The sequence below is a fragment of the Petromyzon marinus genome, chromosome 17, assembly GCF_048934315.1.
Source record: "Petromyzon marinus isolate PM22_M1 ecotype Great Lakes invasive population chromosome 17, UKy_Petmar_22M1.pri1.0, whole genome shotgun sequence".
Taxonomy (NCBI): Eukaryota; Metazoa; Chordata; class Hyperoartia; order Petromyzontiformes; family Petromyzontidae; genus Petromyzon; species Petromyzon marinus.
Genome location: NC_133683.1, coordinates 13,513,894 through 13,535,522, shown reverse-complemented (window position 1 = coordinate 13,535,522; position 21,629 = coordinate 13,513,894). Strand labels below are relative to the sequence as shown.

The window sequence follows — 21,629 nt, the reverse complement described above, 5'->3', positions numbered from 1 at the left end:
CATTTGTTCACCTGAGGACGATTGCTCGTGTTGCGATCGAAACGTCGTGTTTTTTTAAATAATTTTATTATTTTTCTATCTACGTGACTTTACCGAAAGAACCAATTAATACACTTTTGTTGAGCTGTCATTTCTGGCCAGGTCGCTTTTGAAAAATAAGTTAATACCTCAGTGGTCCATACTCTTTGGTTATTTCGGTAAAGTCACGTAGGTATAAAATAAAATAAATCACACCTCAGTGGCCTTTGGTAGGATGGGGATGGTTTAGTTTTGTTTGTACGTGTTTGGGTGATGTCTTTGCCTTTCTTGTACTTTGCACTCCAATCGTGTTTGTGTATTGTGTTTATTCCTGTAACGTTCTTGCCAGCCCGACCGGACGTCTGTGGGAAAGAGCTTCATAGCTCATCGGATTCCTGCAGTATATTTTTAATTCTGATCCACTGCTGGATGAAGGCCTCCCCAGAGTGATCACGGTCTCACAATGCAACAAACATTATCTCGTGCCTACCACCCAAGATAACTTCGCTTCCATCTCTCTTATTGTAAGAACTAATATAAAAAACAATAAAACAGTAATATAGCTCAACTTCGAAGAAACTGACACGTTTCCATCCCGTTCAGTTATATCGTACTGTTAAATATGGATATAAAATGTAGCATTCAATCAAGCAAACCGAACTAGATTGCTGGTAAAATTCCAGTTTTCATATCCATTCCAAGTTTTTTCTTACTTGCCTCTAATAATTTTGCAGCCAATCCGTCTCGAATAATAATTGCCTTAGCTATTCATGCTGTAGTCTGATTTATTTTCCAGTTGTGTCCCAACAATTATTTTAATTTGTTTTACAACAAGTTTGCTCGACAAATATTTAATTAAATCGTGGCAAGTTACGGATTCTCAGGGGAAGATCAATGAATCCTCGATTTCCTAATTTCATTGTTACAAAATAATAACACTCAACCTTGTGGCAGTCCACTGCTGGATGAAGTCCTGCCCATGCTTTGTGTTGGTTATGTTTCGGTTGTTTGACCATAACTAAGCATTCGCCATGCTGCTCAGATAGGGTTGGTGATGTGGGTCGACCAGGACTGGGTCATGTAGCCCGCATGCCCAGCCACAGCTTCTGTTGGGCTAGATAGAGGGGGGCTAAACGGGCACTACATCGGATGGAGAAGAAATTGACTGATGTGATACGAGATGATGTGGAGTTCACTGGACTTGTCGACGACTAGTACCAGCGGTGTTAAGATCGGCCTCACGTGAAGGACGCTTCTGGGCAGTTGGAGGCATTCGCCCTCCAGCAACCACGGAGGGCAGAGGAGCGACGCTCATAACAACGAGCGTTGCGCCGGGCCGATAACATACAGCAAGTTGGCACAGTAGGGTGGTGCATCTGCCATAGCAGCTATCTCAGTCAACCTATGGCAACCTGCACGGTCTGTCCCGTGACCTCCTGCCAGCGAAGCTTCGACACTTTACGTGACCTCAAAGTGCACCGGGCCTGGCATAGGCGCGAAAGTGACCTCACTTAGTAGCGAATGGCGGGTATTGGTATTGGACCAAGACTAATTTAGATATCACCATTGATGACAGTCTATACAATTAGACTGAACACAAAGCACGTTAATTGGCACAATAATTTACTTCAACATATTGTTTAAACCACTGGTTATTTTGAACAAACTTTTACTTACAAAAAAAACATCTAAAACGCATGAACTTGTTTTTAAGGACTGCTATATTTTAGATATCGCATTTCAAACGTTCTCGAACAACCATATTTACGATTGCAGATGGACAATCTTATGGTAAATTAACGGATCACGATATTGCGCTAAATATATGGATCAATTCATTTACCGAATGCTTTTACACGTGACTTTCACGCAGATACACAAGACACGTAAGTAATTGAATAAATGCATTTGTATGTCAATGTTACGTGAGTGCACGTTGGAGTAATGCATTTTAGCCAATTAAGTTCCTTAATAGCAGCCCAAAGTTACCACCAGTTGTCCCGACATTAATTTCGAACGTGATCCACATACAAATGTGTTACCATTCTAATACAGTATTTAAAAAAATAAGAAATACAGTAGAACTTATTTATGCTACTAATTGCATAGACATTTAACTGCAGGACTCGCGTCTGGCACTTGAATAGCAGTAACTGTGGTGTCTGCTCTCCCCAGCAACAGGTTGCAGTCGTAACCCTGGCCACTTGTTAACTTCAATGAAGCGATAATTTCACATCAACCACCAATAAGAATGTCTACGCTCGCATACATTCGTGTATAACGAGAAGTGGAAGTAAATATGTAATACGTGCATCCAGTTCGAATTTATGCAGTTAATTCATGTTTTGAAGATGAAAAAAGCACATACTGGACATGTGTACATAACTACTTATACTTTTGAACTTGGAATTAAATTTAGCTTTTTTTTCTAGGAGCTCTATATAATATATCATATAACGTACATGCAACGTTGCTACAACGTTGTAAAATCCATCCTGATATACAGTATATGGTGAAACGTTATAAAAACGGTTATTTCAAACATACCCAAAGTGCAACCTTAGGCAGCGCTGCAGTAACGTTATGGGATATATTCCTGTTGCATTATGGCCAGGCAATAACCCATTGAAACAAGGAGTTTATTGTTCAAATGCAGCTGATGTTTAACAATGTTCTACCGCATATATCTGGGTTGATGAGATCAGCTCATGGTGCAGGAATTAAATGGATTGTGGCATCACTGGACCATGAGGGATTGAGACTGTTTGGGGAACCCTCCATAACAAACAATAGCTGATGAGTATTATGCAATCCATTTCAAATACTGCATTAATATTTGCTTACTACTCAAGCAATGGCAGCCCTTGGCAAGTGGTAGAAATCTAATATTCTCATGATGGAATGAGAATAACCACCCCAAATTGGGATTTGCAATATTCCTATTGTAAGTCATCCTCCTCCTGGGGTCGATAAAACGAGTACCATTTTGTGAGAAGTCATCATTCTTCCAATATAGTGCATGACATCTGCAGCTGTAAGTATGTCAGTAAATTAACGCGTAATTTTTTTGATAATTATGGCTGACATCGTGTGCTGGAGTATTAGCAGAACAAGCCACACGCGTATTTGTAAGTGAATTCATTTCGGCAATTAAATAATTTGTCCAAGCTAATTGGGAAGTGCATGCATAACCATTTAATGCATGCACTTGTCAGTATGGCATCGCAAACACATTTCATTCAACAGTCGTACTGTATTTACAATAAAATTATCTCACAGAATATAATTAACGGTAAAGGCACAAGCATATTTCAACTGCAATCTTACTTTTCACTGCAATTCACATACCACTGCTACTAAGGATACACGTGAAAATATGCATTTGTATGTGTTTATATTACGTCAAATGTACTAGGTTATCTTTCACTTGATAGTGTATGGGAAGTGCTGCTTATTCCATATTGTCCACCACGGGCATCGGATACCCACTAGAATAGGCAGAAACATAACGGCAAGGATAGTTGATGTCAATGGATATGAAGTGAGGGAATATTAGATGTACATTGTATGTGCATGTAAGACAAGTAGCTCATCTTTCGTAGAATTACTTCAATTGCAATGATTGCTGTGCTGTCACCATTTTAAAACCAATTCATAACGGCAAGGATAGTTGATATCGATGGAGATGAAGTGAGGGAATATTATATGTACGTTGTATGTGCATGTAGGACAAGTAGCTCATCTTTCGTAGAATTACTTCAATTGAAATGATTGGTGTGCTGTCACCATTTTAAAACCAATTCATAACGGCAAGGATAGTTGATATCAATGGAGATGAAGTGAGGGAATATTAGATGTACGTTGTATGTGCATGTAGGACAAGTAGCTCATTTTTCGTAGAATTACTTAAATTGAAGTGATTGGTATGCTGTCACCATTTTAAAACGATTTAATCAACATTTGTACAATTGTTCATGGATAGTACTTTAATAAAAGAAAGAAGAAAAAAAGCTAACCGTTGCAAAGTCTACATTCTTTCAAATAAAACACGAGTGCAGTACAGCATACGTATATTCTCGGCACGTCCCAAATGTCCCTAGAGGCCCGGGGCAAAAGCCACACGGTGCCCCTTACTCCATCATTGTGGGCCCCTCATTTGTGTAAGGTTAGAGTTAGGGCCTCAGTCAAACATTGATTATAGTGCCCTGCAAATTTTAGAAATAGGTACAAATAAAGGGTATTGGGTGTCTTTAATTAGCTATTTTGTGTATGAAAGACCAATGTAACAGAAAAAATATGTAAGACTTTATGTAAACGATTAGAAACTCACCAAAAAAGAAAGTGCATGCAGGGTAGGCACAAACAAGGCCAATGTATCATATAAGGCCAATATAATATGCTCAATACAACCACTTATGATTAAATCTTATCATTTCGTGTACGGGCCATTACTCTCCATCATGCAGTTATTTCAAAATGTCCTTTAACATATACACATTTTCCAGTTAAACCTACAATTGACTGCAAAACAATTCTTATACAGCATATTTCCCATCAAAGTCTATACCATTTCAGTGTAAAAACTCCATGCAGTTGGGCCATTCACATTTGCTCCAGTTTTTTCTCTATAGTCCAGTTATTGCAAAATAAAAATGTATAGGCTTGCGAGAATGCACTGTTAGATGTAGGCCTCCCCATTTTGCATACATGCTGACAATATTTGACTGTCGACCCTTAACTTGTTGGTGAAAACCCTGCTGTTAAACCAGAATTATAACAAATAAAAATAAAAAACCTGATAACTAAGTATGAATTCATTGCTACTTTTAAATGCAAACAGTTCTGGGTTCATATAATCGCTGCAATTTGAGCGACCACAAATCTCAACTTCACTGTTGAATGGCAAAGGGCTATATCTGGGAAAATTTGATTTGTTAAGTGCTGTAATCGATAACCGATTATTGTTTCGATCACTTAACGAATCAGAGAACTCCTAAATAGTTGGGGGGAAAGTTCTAAACTGTTTTGCCATGTATGCCGCTAGACAAGATGTGATGGATGGTCTTTGGTGACGTCATCTGTATCATCAACTGCGTATTCAGGAAAGTTTACATAACTTGTGTCGTGGGGTTTTTTGATAAATAGAAAGAAGCATAGAATAACTTGAATTGAGCATTGATTGTCCTTAGCTTTCAAAAGGGGCCCAAGTAATAGTCCACAAAATAACTAGTAGATTAAAATCTGCAGTTAATCGATTAATGTCCCCAGCTCTATCGACTAAACAGCTGGCTTGGATCCCTTCTGAACCAACGCGACTGCCTTATTAGCCTCCTCAATCCCTGTGCCGACCCAGGGTCGCTTGACCTCTTCGCCCTTGCACTTGCGACCCAGCGCCTTGCCCAGCATTCTGGGCCCTGTGGCTTCGGGGGAATCCGAGCCGGCTTCACCGCCATCGCCAGCCTGCTGTGGCCCGTCGGTGCCCGTTGGACCTCCCTTCTCGAGCAGGTCGAGGGGCAGCAGGGCACCGGCGACCTTGTGCAACTTGGGGGTCAGCAGGTCGGTGGCGGAGACCTGCTCCTTGAGGCCAGACCACTGCACGGCCTGGGAGGTGATGTCACCCATGCTGCTGCGGGTGCGCTCTGAGAGGGCACGCAGCCAGTCCCCGATCATGCAGAGTAGAGCCGCAAAGTACGCCATGCCCACCAGCACCCACAGCCACACGAGTGGCTTGTATCCATCAAAGTAGATTCGATCCGGTTTGCTGCCTAGAGGTGAAGAGACACGACGATTTACTTAAAATACTTTTTTTTTACAAAATTTTACCCTGCTTATGCTACCGGTGTCATATTGTGAGATTACCTATGCATGTGAATCTCTGCAGAGCAGTGCAACGGTCCCTGTTAGAATACAGCACACAGAAGTGGATACCACAGAGATACTTCTGAGATGTATTCAAATGATCTCTGGTCAGTCGGAGGCAGCACTTTCCCACCTGCCCTGCCAGGAATTACTGTTTGTAGCGTGACTGTCAAGCCAATATTTTTGATTTTCAGATATGCAATGTATCAAAATGAATAGAACAAAAATTTATGTTACGTGTTCTTTGTTCTGATATTGGTGACCAGGCTGAGACTATTGGCTCACTCCACGTGAGGTGCCAGTTTAACCACTGGTGGCTCTGTGGATACGAACCTAGGATATCAGTGGTGCCAGCTCTGTGCTCTGATCTCTGAGCCACTCGACCCACGCAGGAGGTTTTGCTTTGAACACTTTGTCCATTGCCATCCGGTACATCAAATTATATTACTAGCATCTCAGTTGAGAGTTATTTTCATCACAATATTCATCGCAAAAAGGGAACATGTGCTTTTGGGTGTGTTTCCTCTTATGGCTGCCACTTCATCATTGATCTGGAGCATTGGCAATCTTCCTCCCTTGTGATGTGTCCTGCCGGTGTCCAATGTCTTTTCTTAACAGTCAATGTGATATATGATTTGTGTTTGTTGTCTGTTCTGTGGGTTTTCTTCCTTTTTTCACAACGTAATTCCATACACCTCACCGTGCCTCATCTTTGGTTCTATTGTTCTTGATTTAAAGCTTTCGTGACTACTAGGATCCATACTCTTTGGTTCTATTGGGCAAAGTCACGTAGGTGAAAATAAAAGAACAAAAAATCACGACGTTTCGGCCACAACACAAGCGGCCTTCATCAGGTGAAGGGACGAGACTGTCTGGAGGAAACGTCGTGATTTTTTGTTATTTCATTTTCACCTACGTGACTTTGCCCAATAGAACCAACGAGTATCTATTGTTCTTGTCAATGTCCACATTTCTGGTCATCCGTCATAGAATAATTACAGTACTCTGGAAAAGTGTATCAAGGTTCTAATTGAATGGGACATTTGCTTATGATGCATTGCCAGTGGCTTACAAGCAGCATTCACAAAAAAACTCAACATATTTGTCAATCACTCTGTGGATACTCGGTGACTTTTCAGGCAATGGCCCTTCTTTAAAGCACATTTATGTGGCAGGTAGTGTTAATGAGGAATGTGTTGAATTTTCAATGTACATGTAATGGGTAAGGGCTATTTATGTATAAAGTTAATGATGTAATTTAATAAATACTTTGTCAGGAAATATATATTTTTAAATGAACTCTAATTACAACTTAACACGTAGGCTTTCGCGACCAATATTATCAATAATCGGGGTTTTTTTTATTAGGCTCACAGTGATGACATCACCGTTGCACTATTGAAGACCGAAACAGGAGGACTTCTTCACAATTCTGGCTAATCGCCTGATGAAGCTGGTTGTAATCACCAGTGAAACGTCGCACTCGAATTGTAAATGTTGTGGGTTTACCCTCCAACACACCGATGTGCTGAAGAAGTTTACTAATTGGGACCTTTTGTTTACATGACAAACCTTACTAATTCGCTCTGTCAGGTGGTGGCGGCTTAAACGACACACTTGTATTTACGCGATGGTCCCAAAAAACACCTCTTTATTATGTAATTACAATACTACAAAATGAACGTATTAATAATTTATTGCAGCAAACTGCAGCGCGTCGCGGTGCGCGTGGGACTGACCGGCCACAAAGTCTCCGAAACCGATGGTGGTGAGCGTGACGACCACAAAGTAGACGGCTTCCAGCGTGCTCCATTCCTCGATGTGCATGAACACGGCGATGGGAACCCCTCCAAAGAGCATCAGCCCCACGAGGATGAAGAGCAGCGCCGAGATGACACGGATCCGGTCCGCGCTCACGTTCCAGCGCTGGCACGCGAACGCGGAGACTCAGTGCACCAACACGCCCCCACCAGTGTGGTGTACAGTCAAACAGCCCCCGTGTATTTATGTTGAACTTCTTTTGGATCGTAGGTAGCCAACCATGCTAGTCGGAGGTGCAGGGGAAGGGCAACAAACTAATACGAAAAGCAATTGTAAAGAAAAAAAATTCAATCTAGATTTTAAAATGCATAGCTCCAGTGGCTTCCTAATATCAGAAGGAAGAGCGTTCCAGACGGCCGCAGAAGTGCATCCAATGAATTGCGCCTTCATGAATGTAAATAATAATTATTATTTACCCTTTCCCCATTCCGAGGCGCCTGCAAGTTGGAGGATGGGTCCCGTTCACCGATGAATCTCGGAGCACGCAAACGGCTCGGCGTTAATTTTATTCAGAGAGGCGTAGCGCTGTTGTTCGTACTCACCCCAGAGAACCATAGCGACACGACCGCACTCTACGATAGCTGGGGCCAAACTGTGCCACACGCCCTCCCACATGGCCTTGTCGGAGCCTCGATACCGATAACATTATTTTCTTTTCTTTTTTATTCTGGTTTCGTTTTGCTGATGATGTACATGTACAGTGAGGGAAAAAGTATTTGATCCCCTGCTGATTTTGTACGTTTGCCCACTGACAAAGAAATGATCAGTCTATAATTTTAATGGTAGGTTCATTTGAACAGTGAGAGACCGAATAACAACAACAAAAATCCAGAAAAACGCATGTCAAAATTGTTATAAATTGATTTGCATTTTAATGAGGGAAATAAGTATTTGACCCCCTCTCAATCAGAAATATTTCTGGCTCCCAGGTGTCTTTTATACAGGTAACGAGCTGAGATTAGGAGCACAGTCTTAAAGTGCTCCTAATCTCAGCTTGTTACCTGTATACAATACACCTGTCCACAGAAGCCATCAATCAGATTCCAAACTCTCCGCCATGGCCAAGACCAAAGAGCTCTCCAAGGATGTCAGGGACAAGATTGTAGACCTACACAAGGCTGGAATGAGCTACAAGACCATTGCCAAGTAGCTTGGTGAGAAGGTGGCAACTGTTGGTGCGATTATTCGCAAATGGAAGAAACACAAAAATTACTGTCAATCTCCCTCGACCTGGGGCTCCATGCAAGATCTCTCCTCGTGGAGTTGCAATGATCATGAGAACGGTGAGGAATCAGCCCAGAACTTCACGGGATGATCTTGTCAATGATCTCAAGGCAGCTGGGACCATAGTCACCAAGAAAACAATTGGTAACACACTACGCCGTGAAGGACTGAAATCCTGCAGCACCCGCAAGGTCCCCCTGCTCAAGAAAGCACATTTACATGCCCGTCTGAAGTTTGCCAATGAACATCTGAATGATTCAGAGGACAACTGAGTGAAAGTGTTGTGGTCAGATGAGACCAAAATGGAGCTCTTTGGCATCAACTTAACTCGCCGTGTTTGGAGGAGGAGGAATGCTGCCTATGACCCCAAGAACACCATCCCCACCGTCAAACATGGAGGTGGAAACATTATGCTTTGAGGGTGTTTTTCTGCTAAGGGGACAGGACAACTTCACCGCATCAAAGGGACGATGGACGGGGCCATGTACCGTCAAATCTTGGGTGAGAGCCTCCTTCCCTCAGCCAGGGCATTGAAAATGGGTCGTGGATGGGTATTCCAGCATGACAATGACCCAAAACACACGGCCAAGGCAACAAAGGAGTGGCTCAAGAAGAAGCACATTAAGGTCCTGGAGTGGCCTAGCCAGTCTCCAGACCTTAATCCCATAGAAAATCTGTGGAGGGAGCTGATGGTTCGAGTTGCCAAACGTCAGCCTCGAAACCTTAATGACTTGGAGAAGATCTGCAAAGAGGAGTGGGACCAAATCCCTCCTGAGATGTGTGCAAACCTGGTGGCCAACTACAAGAAACGTCTGACCTCTGTGATTGCCAACAAGGGTTTTGCCACCAAGTACTAAGTAATGTTTTGCAGAGGGGTCAAATACTTATTTCCATGATTAAAATGCAAATCAATTTATAACATTTTTGACATGCGTTTTTCTGGATTTTGTTGTTGTTATTCTGTCTCTCACTGTTCAAAAAACCTACCATTAAAATTATAGACTGATCATTTCTTTATCAGTGGGCAAACGTACAAAATCAGCAGGGGATCAAACACTTTTTTCCCTCACTGTACGTCATCGGAACAGGAAATGGTGAAAAGGGAAAAAATATATACAGGTAGTCCCCGACTTACGATGGAGACGCGTTACGACGACCCCATCGTATGTCGAAAATATCGTAAGTTGAAAATGGCCTAGCCTACCCAGGAGTCTTAAAGAATGGTGATAATTGAGCAAAACAGCAATTTACAGTACCCTCTGTATAAACTATATACTGTATGTATTTATTAATTACAATACTGGATTGCACAGTAAAATTTAAAGTAAAAAAACAAGGTAAATTCTTAGCCTACCTATATGAACTGCAATTGCATAGAAAGTTTTTTTCAGGAAACAATCCTATCTGCTATAAAAAAAAACTTTTAACATGCATTGAAGGTATCGTATCGTGGTAACCCTAAAATGAAATCGCTAAAGCTACGTATCATACATGCATTGAACGTATCCTAACGTATCATATTCTACTGTACTCACCAAGATTCTGTCCGTCGTCTGCATACTTGAACGATGTTAAGGTTGTTGATGGCTACATTAACTTAGTTGTCGGAAGAGGAGGATGGCGATGATCAAGTTACAGTATCGTACCTCGTAACGCTGCTGCGTTTGCCTACCACGCGAAATAAAAAAAAATATTTTACAATTTTGCCATATCGCTATCGTAAGATCGAAATATCGTAAGTCGGACCATCGTAAGTCGGGGACTACCTGTATAGTCAATTAGACAACATTTTGGGCAATGGGCCTTCTCCAAAAGCACATGAAATTATTTTCTATGAAGAAGGACGCATTGCCCAAAATGTAACCAATTATACATTTCTCCTTTTCAAAGGCCACCGGTGTAGTGTAGTGATGAACGCGTCGAGTGTTTCCGTCCCAACAACGATGGACGGTACCATGAAGAGGCGCTCCACGTGCCCGATGCCCCGTCCGATGAGCGAGCCGAGCTGGTCGCCCACCCCCGCGAGCAGGAAGCCGAAGAGGGGGATGCCGAACAGGGCATACACCGTGCAGAAGGTGCGGCCGCCCTCCGTACTGGGGGACGGACTGCCGTAGCCTGCACGGAAGGTCATGTGGAGCGCAGCGCAAAGCAACGGGGTCACGCTGCTAACGGGAACCAGATGCTCCATTGATATGAACTTTGCTGGTACCACCAAGGCTGACCATCTCTCTTAAGGTGCACACACACACACACAAATAAAAAAACGGGACGTATCACAGTAAGAAGAAGAAGAATATCGAAAGAGGAGGAGAGCTACGTCGTGTAAATGCCTGGTCTTGAGCGTGTGTACTGATACGCAATTGACACAAACATATAGGACTGTTCATGTCCTGGGAAGACTTACGGATTTCCCCAGGACAGTTACAGGACACTTACCTCAACAGCAGAATGATTCTTGGAAAACCCAGGACAGGGTGTCAAGCTGATTACCACCTTAGACGGCAAAATGTAGTTACGTATATGTTTTTTACCAACCCTAGATTTACAGCCCTGAAACACTCTATACTGTTGCAATGGCCACGCCTGGAATACCAGTACAAGTGGTAAGGGGCCGTCCATAAATGACGTCACGCGATTTTGGGCGATTTTTGACCCCCCCTAGTCACACGGCGTTACAAAAATTCAGACCCCCCCCCCACTCAAATATGACGTCACAAAGCTCTGCCCCCCCCTCCCCCCCAAAAAATAAAACATGCTTCGAATCGCTTGTGGTGCGTATTTAATGTGGCGCTGCACTCTGATGTTGTAGGAGAAAATATTTATTAAAAAGTCCATTTAATTAAGTGGAACGTGTTGTCTATATTAATTTAAAGTTGCGCATTTTGATGTGACGTCACATTTCTCAACCCCCCCCCCCCTTCGTCACACATCGTCACAAATGTCTGACCCCCCCCCCCCCAAGGTGCTTGACGTCATTTATGGACGGCCTCTAACGTATATTTGCTCACAAATCATTGATTCCTTTATGTAATCAGATACTAATGCCTCTTTAAGGTCATGCAAGAGCCTGTAACATGTATACCGAAGACATCATGTCTGAATTTCGATTTAAAGCTTTCGTGACTGCAATGATTCATCTTCTTTGGTTCTTTCGATAAAGTCACGTAGAATGATAATAAAATAATAAATTGATAAAATAAAATAACACAATAATATTCTCACGACGTTTCGGCCACAACACAAGCGGCCTTCATCAGGTGAAGGGGGCGAGACTGTCTGGTAGGCGAGACTGTCTGGTAGGACAGTCTCGCCCCCTTCACCTGATGAAGGCCGCTTGTGTTGTGGCCGAAACGTCGTGAGAATATTATTGTGTTATTTTATTTTATCAATTTATTATTTTATTATCATTCTACGTGACTTTACCGAAAGAACCAAAGAAGATGACATCATGTCTGGTCCCCCGTGAGCCTTGGGCATTAACACTGAACCATGATAATTATAATGGTGCCTTAGCCTGGCTCGATATGCGCTATGGGCATTACATCGATTCCTAATAAGTTTGGAGTTGGTAGCACAGTGCCACTAACCGCTGCACCACCACTCCCCAAGAAAGCTTGTCTGTGTGAGTATACCATGCGACATAGTGGCTTGCAATGTATTCTCGCAGCAGGAGTATATTCATCTTCTTTGGTTCTTTCGGTAAAGTCACGTAGAATGACGAGACTGTCTGGTAGGACAGCGCTGTCGTGAGAATATTATTGTGTTATTTTATTTTATCAATTTATTATTTTATTCTCATTCTACGTGACTTTACCGAAAGAACCAAAGAAGATTAATCATTGCAGTCACGAAAGCTTTAAATCAGGAGTATATTCTCTACGTATTTTTTAACATGTGAAGCTAAAGCAATGGCCCAACACTGGTAACAACCACAAATGGTATTTATTCAACGCAAAAATGAAGACTCCACATGTATTAAAATGTCACCATGTTGCCTTTACCAGTGCGAGTTCAAATTACCATTAGCAGTCGATAAATGAGTACCGCGTTGTGGAGCGAAGCCAAACAGCGGTCGTGCTATTGAGACACTAAGCACCTGTCATGAGAACGATAAATTTCCACCATTGGCTCAGGCCTTGCAAAATTAAAACAATAACTTCGTTGAATATTTGAGCAGGCGGACTCTTTGACTGGGCTTGACTCATCAAGTAAATAATCCCCATTAGAATGACCGCAGGATTCCCACCGATGGTGGTGAGGACGGTGCCAGCAAAGAAGATGGCATCTCCGATGTCCCATATGCTGACTCCGGTGTTGTTGGTGTTGTTGGAGATTGGATTAACGCCAGCTCCCATCACCTCCACCACCGTCTGCCACAGGTTCAGGCACTTATCAAAATCAACAATAGCAGCAGAGTGTTATACGTTGAATTGACGGCGCTCAAATGCGTATATATGTATCTCGACGTGGAATGTGCCCGATCCCGTTATATCTCTGAAGCTAAGCAGTGTTGAGCCTGGATAATGTTTGAATGGGGTACCACCATTCATAGAACATACGTTGGTGGCTGCTGTGTAACTAACACTGTGGGCAGCAGAGGGGAATGGAGCAAACTTGATCGTGGTACTGTTCTTCTGTGCCCTCCATGCTCCCCACCACCTTCACCAACACACGCCCTGACCAGTGCGGTGTATGTGGTCAAATAACCCCCATGACCCGCACAGTATGGACAAGCCCTCATCCAGCAGTGCATGGACAAAGAGTGATACATGTACAGCTGTGGTAGATTATAGCCATGGAAGGCACGGCATTGAAATTAGTAGCTTTGTATATTATATCCGCGTTTTCAAACAAGCATTGTGTGGTGCTTATTTTGATTGGCGGCCCTAAGCCAGTGGTGGAAATTCCACATTCCTGTGGCAGACATCGTGGAGTCTATAAGACAATAACTTTTTACATCCCCACAATGTGATACATTACACATTTTACCGACCTCAGCCAGATGCATGAGTCAAATGACCCCTGATCAGAGTTTTAACTTGCAACCTTTATACTGTTAAAAGTGTAAGGTGAGCGCTCCCATACAGCATTACTTGGCCCGATGCTGCATATTGAAACACATGAGCATTCATGCATTTTTAAGGCCTTAGTCTTCGGTTGCCGCGACGTATAAGGTCAACAACAAAGAATCAGAGTCAAATGAGTCATTGAGCGATTGGTGCGCGAGTGGGAGAACGGCGCAGTCCAACACTAGGTCTGCAGCTACGCAGAGTGAAATTAATAAACGACGCAGCTTATGGTGCAGAATCTGTATTTAGACCGGAGGAATCCCATGAGTTATGAAGCGCTTTTTCACAGATGTCCAGTTAGGGCAGGTCAGACAGTTACAACAATACAAAAAAACGATAGGAGTGCGAAGTATAGGAAAGGTAAGCAAGTCACAATAAATAAATTTACATAAATAAAGTATATAAGTGCAAATCAGCACTCCCAGGTCTAGGTCGCACTCTTTTGGCGATCGGGCTTTTGTTAGCGTGGCACCCAAGCTATGGAACGCCTTGTCACTTGAAATCAGGTCATCAGAGTGGGTAGATATATTTAATTTATAATAAACGTTTTTTGGGGGGGTCGCGAAAGCCTACGTGTTAAACAGATATTTAAGTCTTCTTTAAAAACGAATCTCTTTAAAGTTGCCTTCCCTCTTTAGGTTTGGTTGGTTACCCTGGTTCTGTTTTTGTATCCTGCTTTTCATGCATTGCGAATTGGGATCCTAGGATGGAATGCGCATCATACAATTGATTTATTATGATAAAACTATATTAATTCCTCCCGATTTTTCAACAAATGCCAACTTGGCCAATGCAGCAAAACAACAACAGTAGTCCCAGACCACAGCAAGACAACAACACACAGTCCCTCGATATAATTTAACTATTACCCATGACAATATTTCCTCTTGCCACTCAATATTTGAATGCCATGGTCCCAGAGGCAGCTGCCTGCTCTGACTTCTGCCTAATTGACTTTTCGGAAAGTGTCACTCGCGTGGGTCTTTAAAGTTGAAGCAAGCAAAAGCCTCGGTTTGTACCCGTTCCTGTGTGCAAGCTACGTGAAGTTTCACGTAACCTATTAATTGATGCTGATATTCAGAAATTAATATATTTATATATCCATACATTGCTGGAATTAATTTGTATATTAAAACAAATAATTACATAAGTGCATGGGGAATTCAGTTGTAACATTCATTCTGTCTTGCTTTTATATGTATGAAAGTAATTGCAATACTCCCTTGGACGGTACTTTTGTTGATAACAAGGTGAGCCCATTGTAGCTGGGTTATGAAAACAAGTAGAGCTATACGAATAAAAATTCTGTAAAGTTATATGCCTGGTAGGTAATGACAATGCGTATTCTTAAACGGGTGAATAAAGGACATTTTTAAAACTCTGCCGAACGATAATCTTACGTAAAATGTTTCTTGTGTACGTTTGCATTTTACCTAGATTCATATTAGAGTATATATTATATCGTGTTTTTGCTGTTTCAGCAACCATACATAATACACAAATAAAATACTTGTCAGTAACACTTCGGTGTTAAATGGAAAAGTATATGATAGGCGACGTTTTGGGCAAATAATGAGGTCTGTAGAGATACCAGTGGACATTGCAGCAAAATAATTTGTAGTATCGTAATAATAATTTACATTTCTAAAGTGGCGCATTTCATCCGTAGATCCTAATGCGCCACCGTGTATGGAAAGCAGGAAATAAACAAAACGAGGGTAGACGGACAGAACTAAGAGGTACAGGCTAATTTAAAGAGGTGACTTTTCAAGACAGACTTAACTCTATCTAACAAAGGCAAAGCGTTCTCCAAAGCTTGTGGATCTGCACTGGAGTAAAGTGCGATCACCCCAGGAAATGCGCCTTGACTTCGGAGTATCTGAGAAAAAGGTGATCCGAAGATCTTGGGGACCTCATTGAGTATAAAGATGGATCAGTTCCTGTAAATGTTGTACTCCATTGCTACTGCATCTATGCTCCTTGCCTTCACTGACCCACACTGACTAGCATGGTGAATCATGGTCAAGCTACCCCCGCCATGTGGAGAGTTCCTGATTCAGCAGTGGGATTCACGTGAGGAATCTACTCGTGACAGACAGTGCCTTAAATACGGTCTTCATAGGCAAGGTTGTATGGTGGGGTGCTGTCAGGACAATGACGCATTCCAAACGAGTTAATATTTGGATTGCCTAAATTTAAATATTTTTTATTTTAGCAGGTAAGGCCGACTGAGCAAAATGGCCCTTTTTCATAAGCGACCTGGCCATCCCATATGATAGCTCAACGGAGTGGCTGACCATAATATGGAAGTTGTAAAGCAGCCAGATACTCTAAAGGCGTGTTTCTAAATGTGGAGGGAAAAACCGGAGGACCCGGCGAAAAATCAACGCCACCATGGGGAGAACATGCAAACTCCAAATATACAGCAGGCGTTCGGGATGGAACCCACGACTCCCTGTATACCAGGCGAGGTAGTTAACATCTCACCACCCTTTGGCACGTCTGACTGAACTGCAGACAATACAGGTACAGTAGAATGTACTCGTCTGTACAGTACATTATACTTACTGATGTTATCATAAATGTTTCTTTTTATTTATGAAATATTTACCTGCCGTATTATTATTGGCGATGTTACAGAAACTACAATGAAACCCTCTTACATTGCTCGTAAGATAGAAGCACCGCTGTCGGGAATGCATCACCATAAACAGTGCCGCATATACAATGGTATAATGACCCATTTTTTGCGCCGATTCGATGAGCGGCGCTCACTTCTCAGGAGGAATGCATCTTAAGCGCTAAGCGAGGTCTGCCTGTATTGCAAACGGTAAAAGTAATGCGCTCTACTGTATGTGTGTGGGTGGCATGGATGCGCGTGCCTGCATACACGAATTACCTTCAGCAGATTCTGCATGTCTTCAGGCTTCACGCACTTGTGCGTATCCAGGAAAGATTCCTTGGCGATGACCAGGTGGTTTCGCTGCTGCATTTCGTAGGGCCTCTCCAGCGCTCTGAAGACCAGCGCTCCTCCGAACAGGTATAGCACCACAACGCCCAGCAAGGTCAACACTGCCTGCCACTTCATCTTTGGCAGCTTTTGTTTATTGCCGGCTATGCCCACATCGGCATGCGTCAGTGATCCAGTCGCTGTGCCTGCCTGCACTATTATAAGTCGTCGACTTCGGTCTTGTTCGATGAGTATTTTTTTTGTACAGGAAGGTGGCTCGTCTTGATTGGAAAAATTATTGATTCAAACAGTAAACACAAATTGAATTCCTCTGCAATGCCAGTCTTGTGGTTGGACCGAAAACAGCGGGAAATTGTCTATGGGTCTCGATGGAGAGGAAGACAGCAAATTTTCAGTCGGAGAATTGGATTCGTGGTTTTGGCTCTGGATTTATTGAATGACCATTTTACCCAAATTCGCAGCTGTTACAAAAAACCCACACTTGGGTGACTCATGAGACTCATCGCCCATGATGTGTAATGCAATTTGCTTCGACCCATTGCCTCTCCTGATATATTGATAAATATATTCTGCGCTACAGCGGTTAATGTTGATCGTAAAAGATCAAAATGTGTTAGAATCCCACTATAAAGAGCTGATGTTGATATTTCTGCCGCAGGCAACCATTTATACGTACAATACAATTTACGTAGCGTTTAAATGCAACCGTATCCCCAGATGATTGGCAGGATATAGCTAGTCTTCGACATTATATTTTTAAGGATCTAATTTAATATATTCCACGTAAAATTGCCAACAGAAAAAACAAATTCAGTTCTGTATATACAGCCTGAGCGCACTCTTATCTCTCTGAAACTGTTTGGCATCGTTATCTTCCGTTGTCACTTTACGGTATATTACTGAAAAATAACTAATAAATCTGCTATTTTAATGTCATTCTTCACCGATGCGTGAGCCAACGTTGGCTGGCCAATGATTGCTGCCGTGTTGACTTAACTTGCGTACGCGGATACTTGTTCACGCTTTTGCTCCCGTTCAACCTGAGACTCTACTCGGGCGTTACAGCCATCCGTGCACGAGTCCTCTCACCTATCTTAGCCGAGTGCCTTGCAGCTAAATCCACGCCAGACTGTGAGCTGCCTATATATACCACAACGCGCACTCAGAACAACAATCGGGTTGGGCCCATTTGTTGAATGTCCCCCAGGGGTGCTGCTGGTTGCTACTTCTACTGCATCCTATTGAATTTACACATGAGAGATGGTAATGGTCATGATGAGACTTCCCCATAAGCTAGCTGCAATGCGGTTTGAAACTTGAGAAGCAACACTTCAAAATGACTAACAAGTAGCCCGTCGTGTGCTACAAACTCCTGCAAGTATTACAGTCGCTGGTGAAATGTTGCTGTTGTTGATTTCGTTTAAGTGCTCCCGATTAAATCTGACGGAGCCCTGTTGTAGGCAGACATGCGCTTGTCCAGATGGAGGCTGTCAGCTTCACTGCAAAGTGTATATGACTCTTGAGGGAAGGGGAATTGATTTTATTCTTGTATTATTTATTAATTCTTACTATACTATCATTGCTACAATTCCATGAAACATTTGAAACCCTAATGGAACCTTTTATCCGTGCATTAAGCGTGCATTTACCGCAGCTATAAATGATTTGTGATCATGCATATTTTAGAGCCTCCTTTTCGTCTTGGGTCGCCTTTCTGCTACAAGGGGCTTAATCGATACTCTTTGGTTCTTTCGGTAAAGTCACGTAGATGAAAAATAAAAATAATGAAAATAATAAAATGAAAATAAAAATAATAATGAAAATAATAAAATGAAAATAACTAAATTCATTTTATTATTTTCATTATTTTTATTTTTTTATTCATCTATGTGACTTTATCGAAAGGACCAAAGAGTATGGATCCTTGCAGTCACGAAAACTTCAAATCTTAATCGATGTCTGAGCCATAGTGCACCTATGCCGCATTACATACAACGCCATGTACTCTGGTAAACAGTATGTAATTCAACTTTACAATTAGGATTAAGGTCTATGATTAACAATGAAGAACCCGTATGACTGCATTATTCCTGCTCTCTGCGGGTAAGGGTATATATACACACACACACCGAGTGTTTAATTGCACTCCATTGTCTTATTACAGTACATGGAAGAATCTTGATTTGAAGCTTTCGTGACTGCAGGAATCCATACTCTTTGGTTCTTTCGCTAAAGTCACGTAGGTAGAAAGAAAAAAAAAGATCTATTTTTTTATACCTACGTGAGTTTACCTAAAGAACTAAATAGTATAGTATATGTAAGGTCAAAACCAAGTATTTGCCCAGCGATTATCACAACATGAAAAATTATGCACACGCGTGGATTCTGGTATGTTTTCCAACGTGGCGTTTTGTCCCTAGAAGTATTCGCGACGGTGACGGTAGGCGCCCACGTCAGCTGTGCAGGCAGCGGTAGGGTCATCAGCCGCGACGAGGACACCGGGGTGGCGCATCTTGGGCCGGCAGGGCTGGATCTCTGAGAACGACTGCTTAGCACCGTGAGGACGACTATTTAAGGGTGCATCTTCTTTGGTTCTTTCGGTAAAGTCACGTAGAATGAGAATGAAATAATAAATTAATAAAATAACACGATAAAATTCTCACGACGTTTCGGCCACAACACAAGCGGCCTTGTGTTGTGGCCGAAATGTTGTAGGCCGAAACGTCGTGAGAATGTTATTGTTATTCTATTTCATTAATTTATTATTTTATTCTCATTCTACGTGACGTTACCGAAAGAACCAAAGAAGATGAATCCTTGCAGTCACGAAAGCTTTAAATTGATATTTAAGAGTGCTTTAAACATTTTAGTTATCTCCGAGGACAGCTCTTTTATTGTTGGACCGTGTCTCCTAAGTTTTAGGCAACCTTTTCGATACATTTGGCCTTTTATCGATACGGTAAGTCCATCATACGCACACAACATTTTTACAAAATTTTCGTTGACATTCGACTTTATTTTTCACGAGTTATCGTTTGCAGGGCCGCGATGACACAACCGCCCTCGGATAGGGGCTCTAGCGGGGACGGTGGGGGGGCTTCGGTCGGTTGAGACAGGTCACCATGCGGCAACGTTTCAGTAAAGTTGTATCCATTATGGATAATGTTTTAAAAAAAAAAAATCATATTTCATGTGCCTGCAACCGTTACAGATAGACATACGGACGGAGCTAATGCTTAAAGGCACTCAGCCTTAAATGGAAATTCTCCAAAAAAATCCCAGTGCTTTGGGTAACTCAGGAATGAAAACTGCTTGCGGGAACTTCAATATTGACGACAACCTGAGAGAGCCTAAAATAAACAAAGCGTGAATTAAATATGAATCGGATGCGCAAGGTGCATTAATGGCATATTGCTCTTCATGCATGACCTATGAGGCATCATGTGCTATATTTATGAACCACGGGCAGTATCGGTTGTGTCTTTCATGCTTTCTTGCACTCTCTCCTGCTGCAGGCAGTGGGACATGTCTGATTTACTGCAGGGCTTCCCGTCAACATTAGTTATTGTGTCGGCAGACTTGGTAAAGTAATCCATATAATATGCTGCAGGTGTGGTTAAACGAGACAATTTGAAAGCCCCCTGCAATCAATTTCAATTAGATCACATATTTGGCAACACCTAGTGTTAGGAACGTGTAAGTGGTCAATGTGCACTGCTGCTTGTCGTAAACTGAATAGGTTACAACTTAAAATCACCAGTTTAGTGTTCTACTTTCTCAGCAGCGCGGTGTTACCAACCATTACATATTCTACATGCAACCACATCGCAATACGTTGTACAGAAACCTACGGGCATATTTATTTTATAGAAAGAGGCAGTTAGTCATATTTAGATGGAAACAAAAATTTCGTCTTGAGCCTGGACTTGAATAAAGGCAGGGATAGTGGGTTCCAGACTATGGAGGCAGCAGAGGAGAATGACAGACATACCACTGAGAACGTCGACTGGAGGCTTTTGACAGAAATCCGTGGTTACTGGAGCGTTGAGAGAAATGGAGTGGAATCGGGAGAGGTGAGAGGTCGGAGACTGCTTGTAGGGGGGAGTAGAATGAGTTCAGAGGGGAGATGTTGGTAGGGGCGAGTCCACGGATTGTAAGAATTTAAGTTATTTTTAAATTGATCCGAGATAATATTGAGAGCCAGTGGAACAACGGCAATATTGGGATGGTGTGGTCAAGTTTACAGGCGTGGATGAGGAGTCTCGCAGTAACATGTACAAAGAAACTGGGCAAGTCACCCCCACGCCTCAAAAAAACAGGCCTCAATCCCGACGACCCGGCAAGCTATTGATTAATTACCAATCTCTCCACCGTCACCAAACTTCTTCTGTCCAGTCCACCTTCTGTCAGACCTACTCCAGTGAGGATGCACTGACAAAGGCCCTCGATGGCAGTCTTTGCATTGTGGACTCCGGTTCAGTCGTCGTATTCGTTGGCCTGGACATCTCTGTGGGCACCGTCAAGCACCCTCTTCTCATTAGCCTCTTGGAATCTGACATCAGTGTCGGTGACCCAGCTCTACAATGGATTATGTCCCACTCAGAAATAAGTTTCTCAGGGTGGGGGAGTATTCATCTGCGGAAATCAAGTTCGCATGCAATCCCTCA

The 21,629-nt window shown here is 42.5% G+C and overlaps 2 protein-coding genes across 5 annotated transcripts in view; one reads left to right on the top strand and one right to left on the bottom strand.

Annotated features, from left to right (window-relative positions):
- Positions 1-1,624: 1,624 nt before the first annotated feature.
- LOC116943315 (potassium channel subfamily K member 2-like) lies at positions 1,625-18,533 on the bottom strand. Of its 2 annotated transcripts, none has more exons than XM_032956087.2 (5): positions 16,891-18,533; positions 13,169-13,310; positions 10,877-11,037; positions 7,617-7,803; positions 1,625-5,783 (listed from the first exon to the last, which is right to left on the bottom strand). In XM_032956087.2, the coding sequence occupies exons 1-5, from the start codon at positions 17,077-17,079 to the stop codon at positions 5,296-5,298; spliced, it is 1,167 nt and encodes a 388-aa protein (XP_032811978.1). In that variant the 5' UTR covers positions 17,080-18,533; the 3' UTR covers positions 1,625-5,295. The 2 variants fall into 2 exon arrangements, with proteins under 2 accessions (XP_032811978.1, XP_032811979.1); XM_032956088.2 differs by having other exon boundaries at positions 13,169-13,292; positions 16,891-18,518.
- A 650-nt stretch (positions 18,534-19,183) lies between these two features.
- Positions 19,184-21,629, top strand: part of SPATA7 (spermatogenesis associated 7) — a 43,683-nt gene continuing 41,237 nt past the window's right edge. The window contains exon 1 of one of the 3 annotated variants that reach the window (XM_076067639.1): positions 19,184-19,350. In XM_076067639.1, the coding sequence (XP_075923754.1) occupies positions 19,321-19,350 (30 nt within the window). In that variant the 5' untranslated portion in view covers positions 19,184-19,320. Of the gene's footprint in view, positions 19,351-19,412; positions 19,520-19,766; positions 19,922-21,629 lie in introns of those variants that run through there. The other 2 variants (XM_076067641.1, XM_076067638.1) reach the window with 2 other exon arrangements.

Bases quoted from the DNA above. Each gene is read 5' to 3' on its own strand.
- LOC116943315 (XM_032956087.2), bottom strand. From the start codon at position 17,079: ATGAAGTGGCAGGCAGTGTTGACCTTGCTGGGCGTTGTGGTGCTATAC. The intron at 13,311-16,890 runs GTAATTCGTGTA...GATTTTGATAAG, and splicing joins ACATGCAGAATCTGCTGAAG to TGCCTGAACCTGTGGCAGAC. The intron at 11,038-13,168 runs GTGGGAATCCTG...CCTTCCGTGCAG, and splicing joins CACCGTCCTCACCACCATCG to GCTACGGCAGTCCGTCCCCC.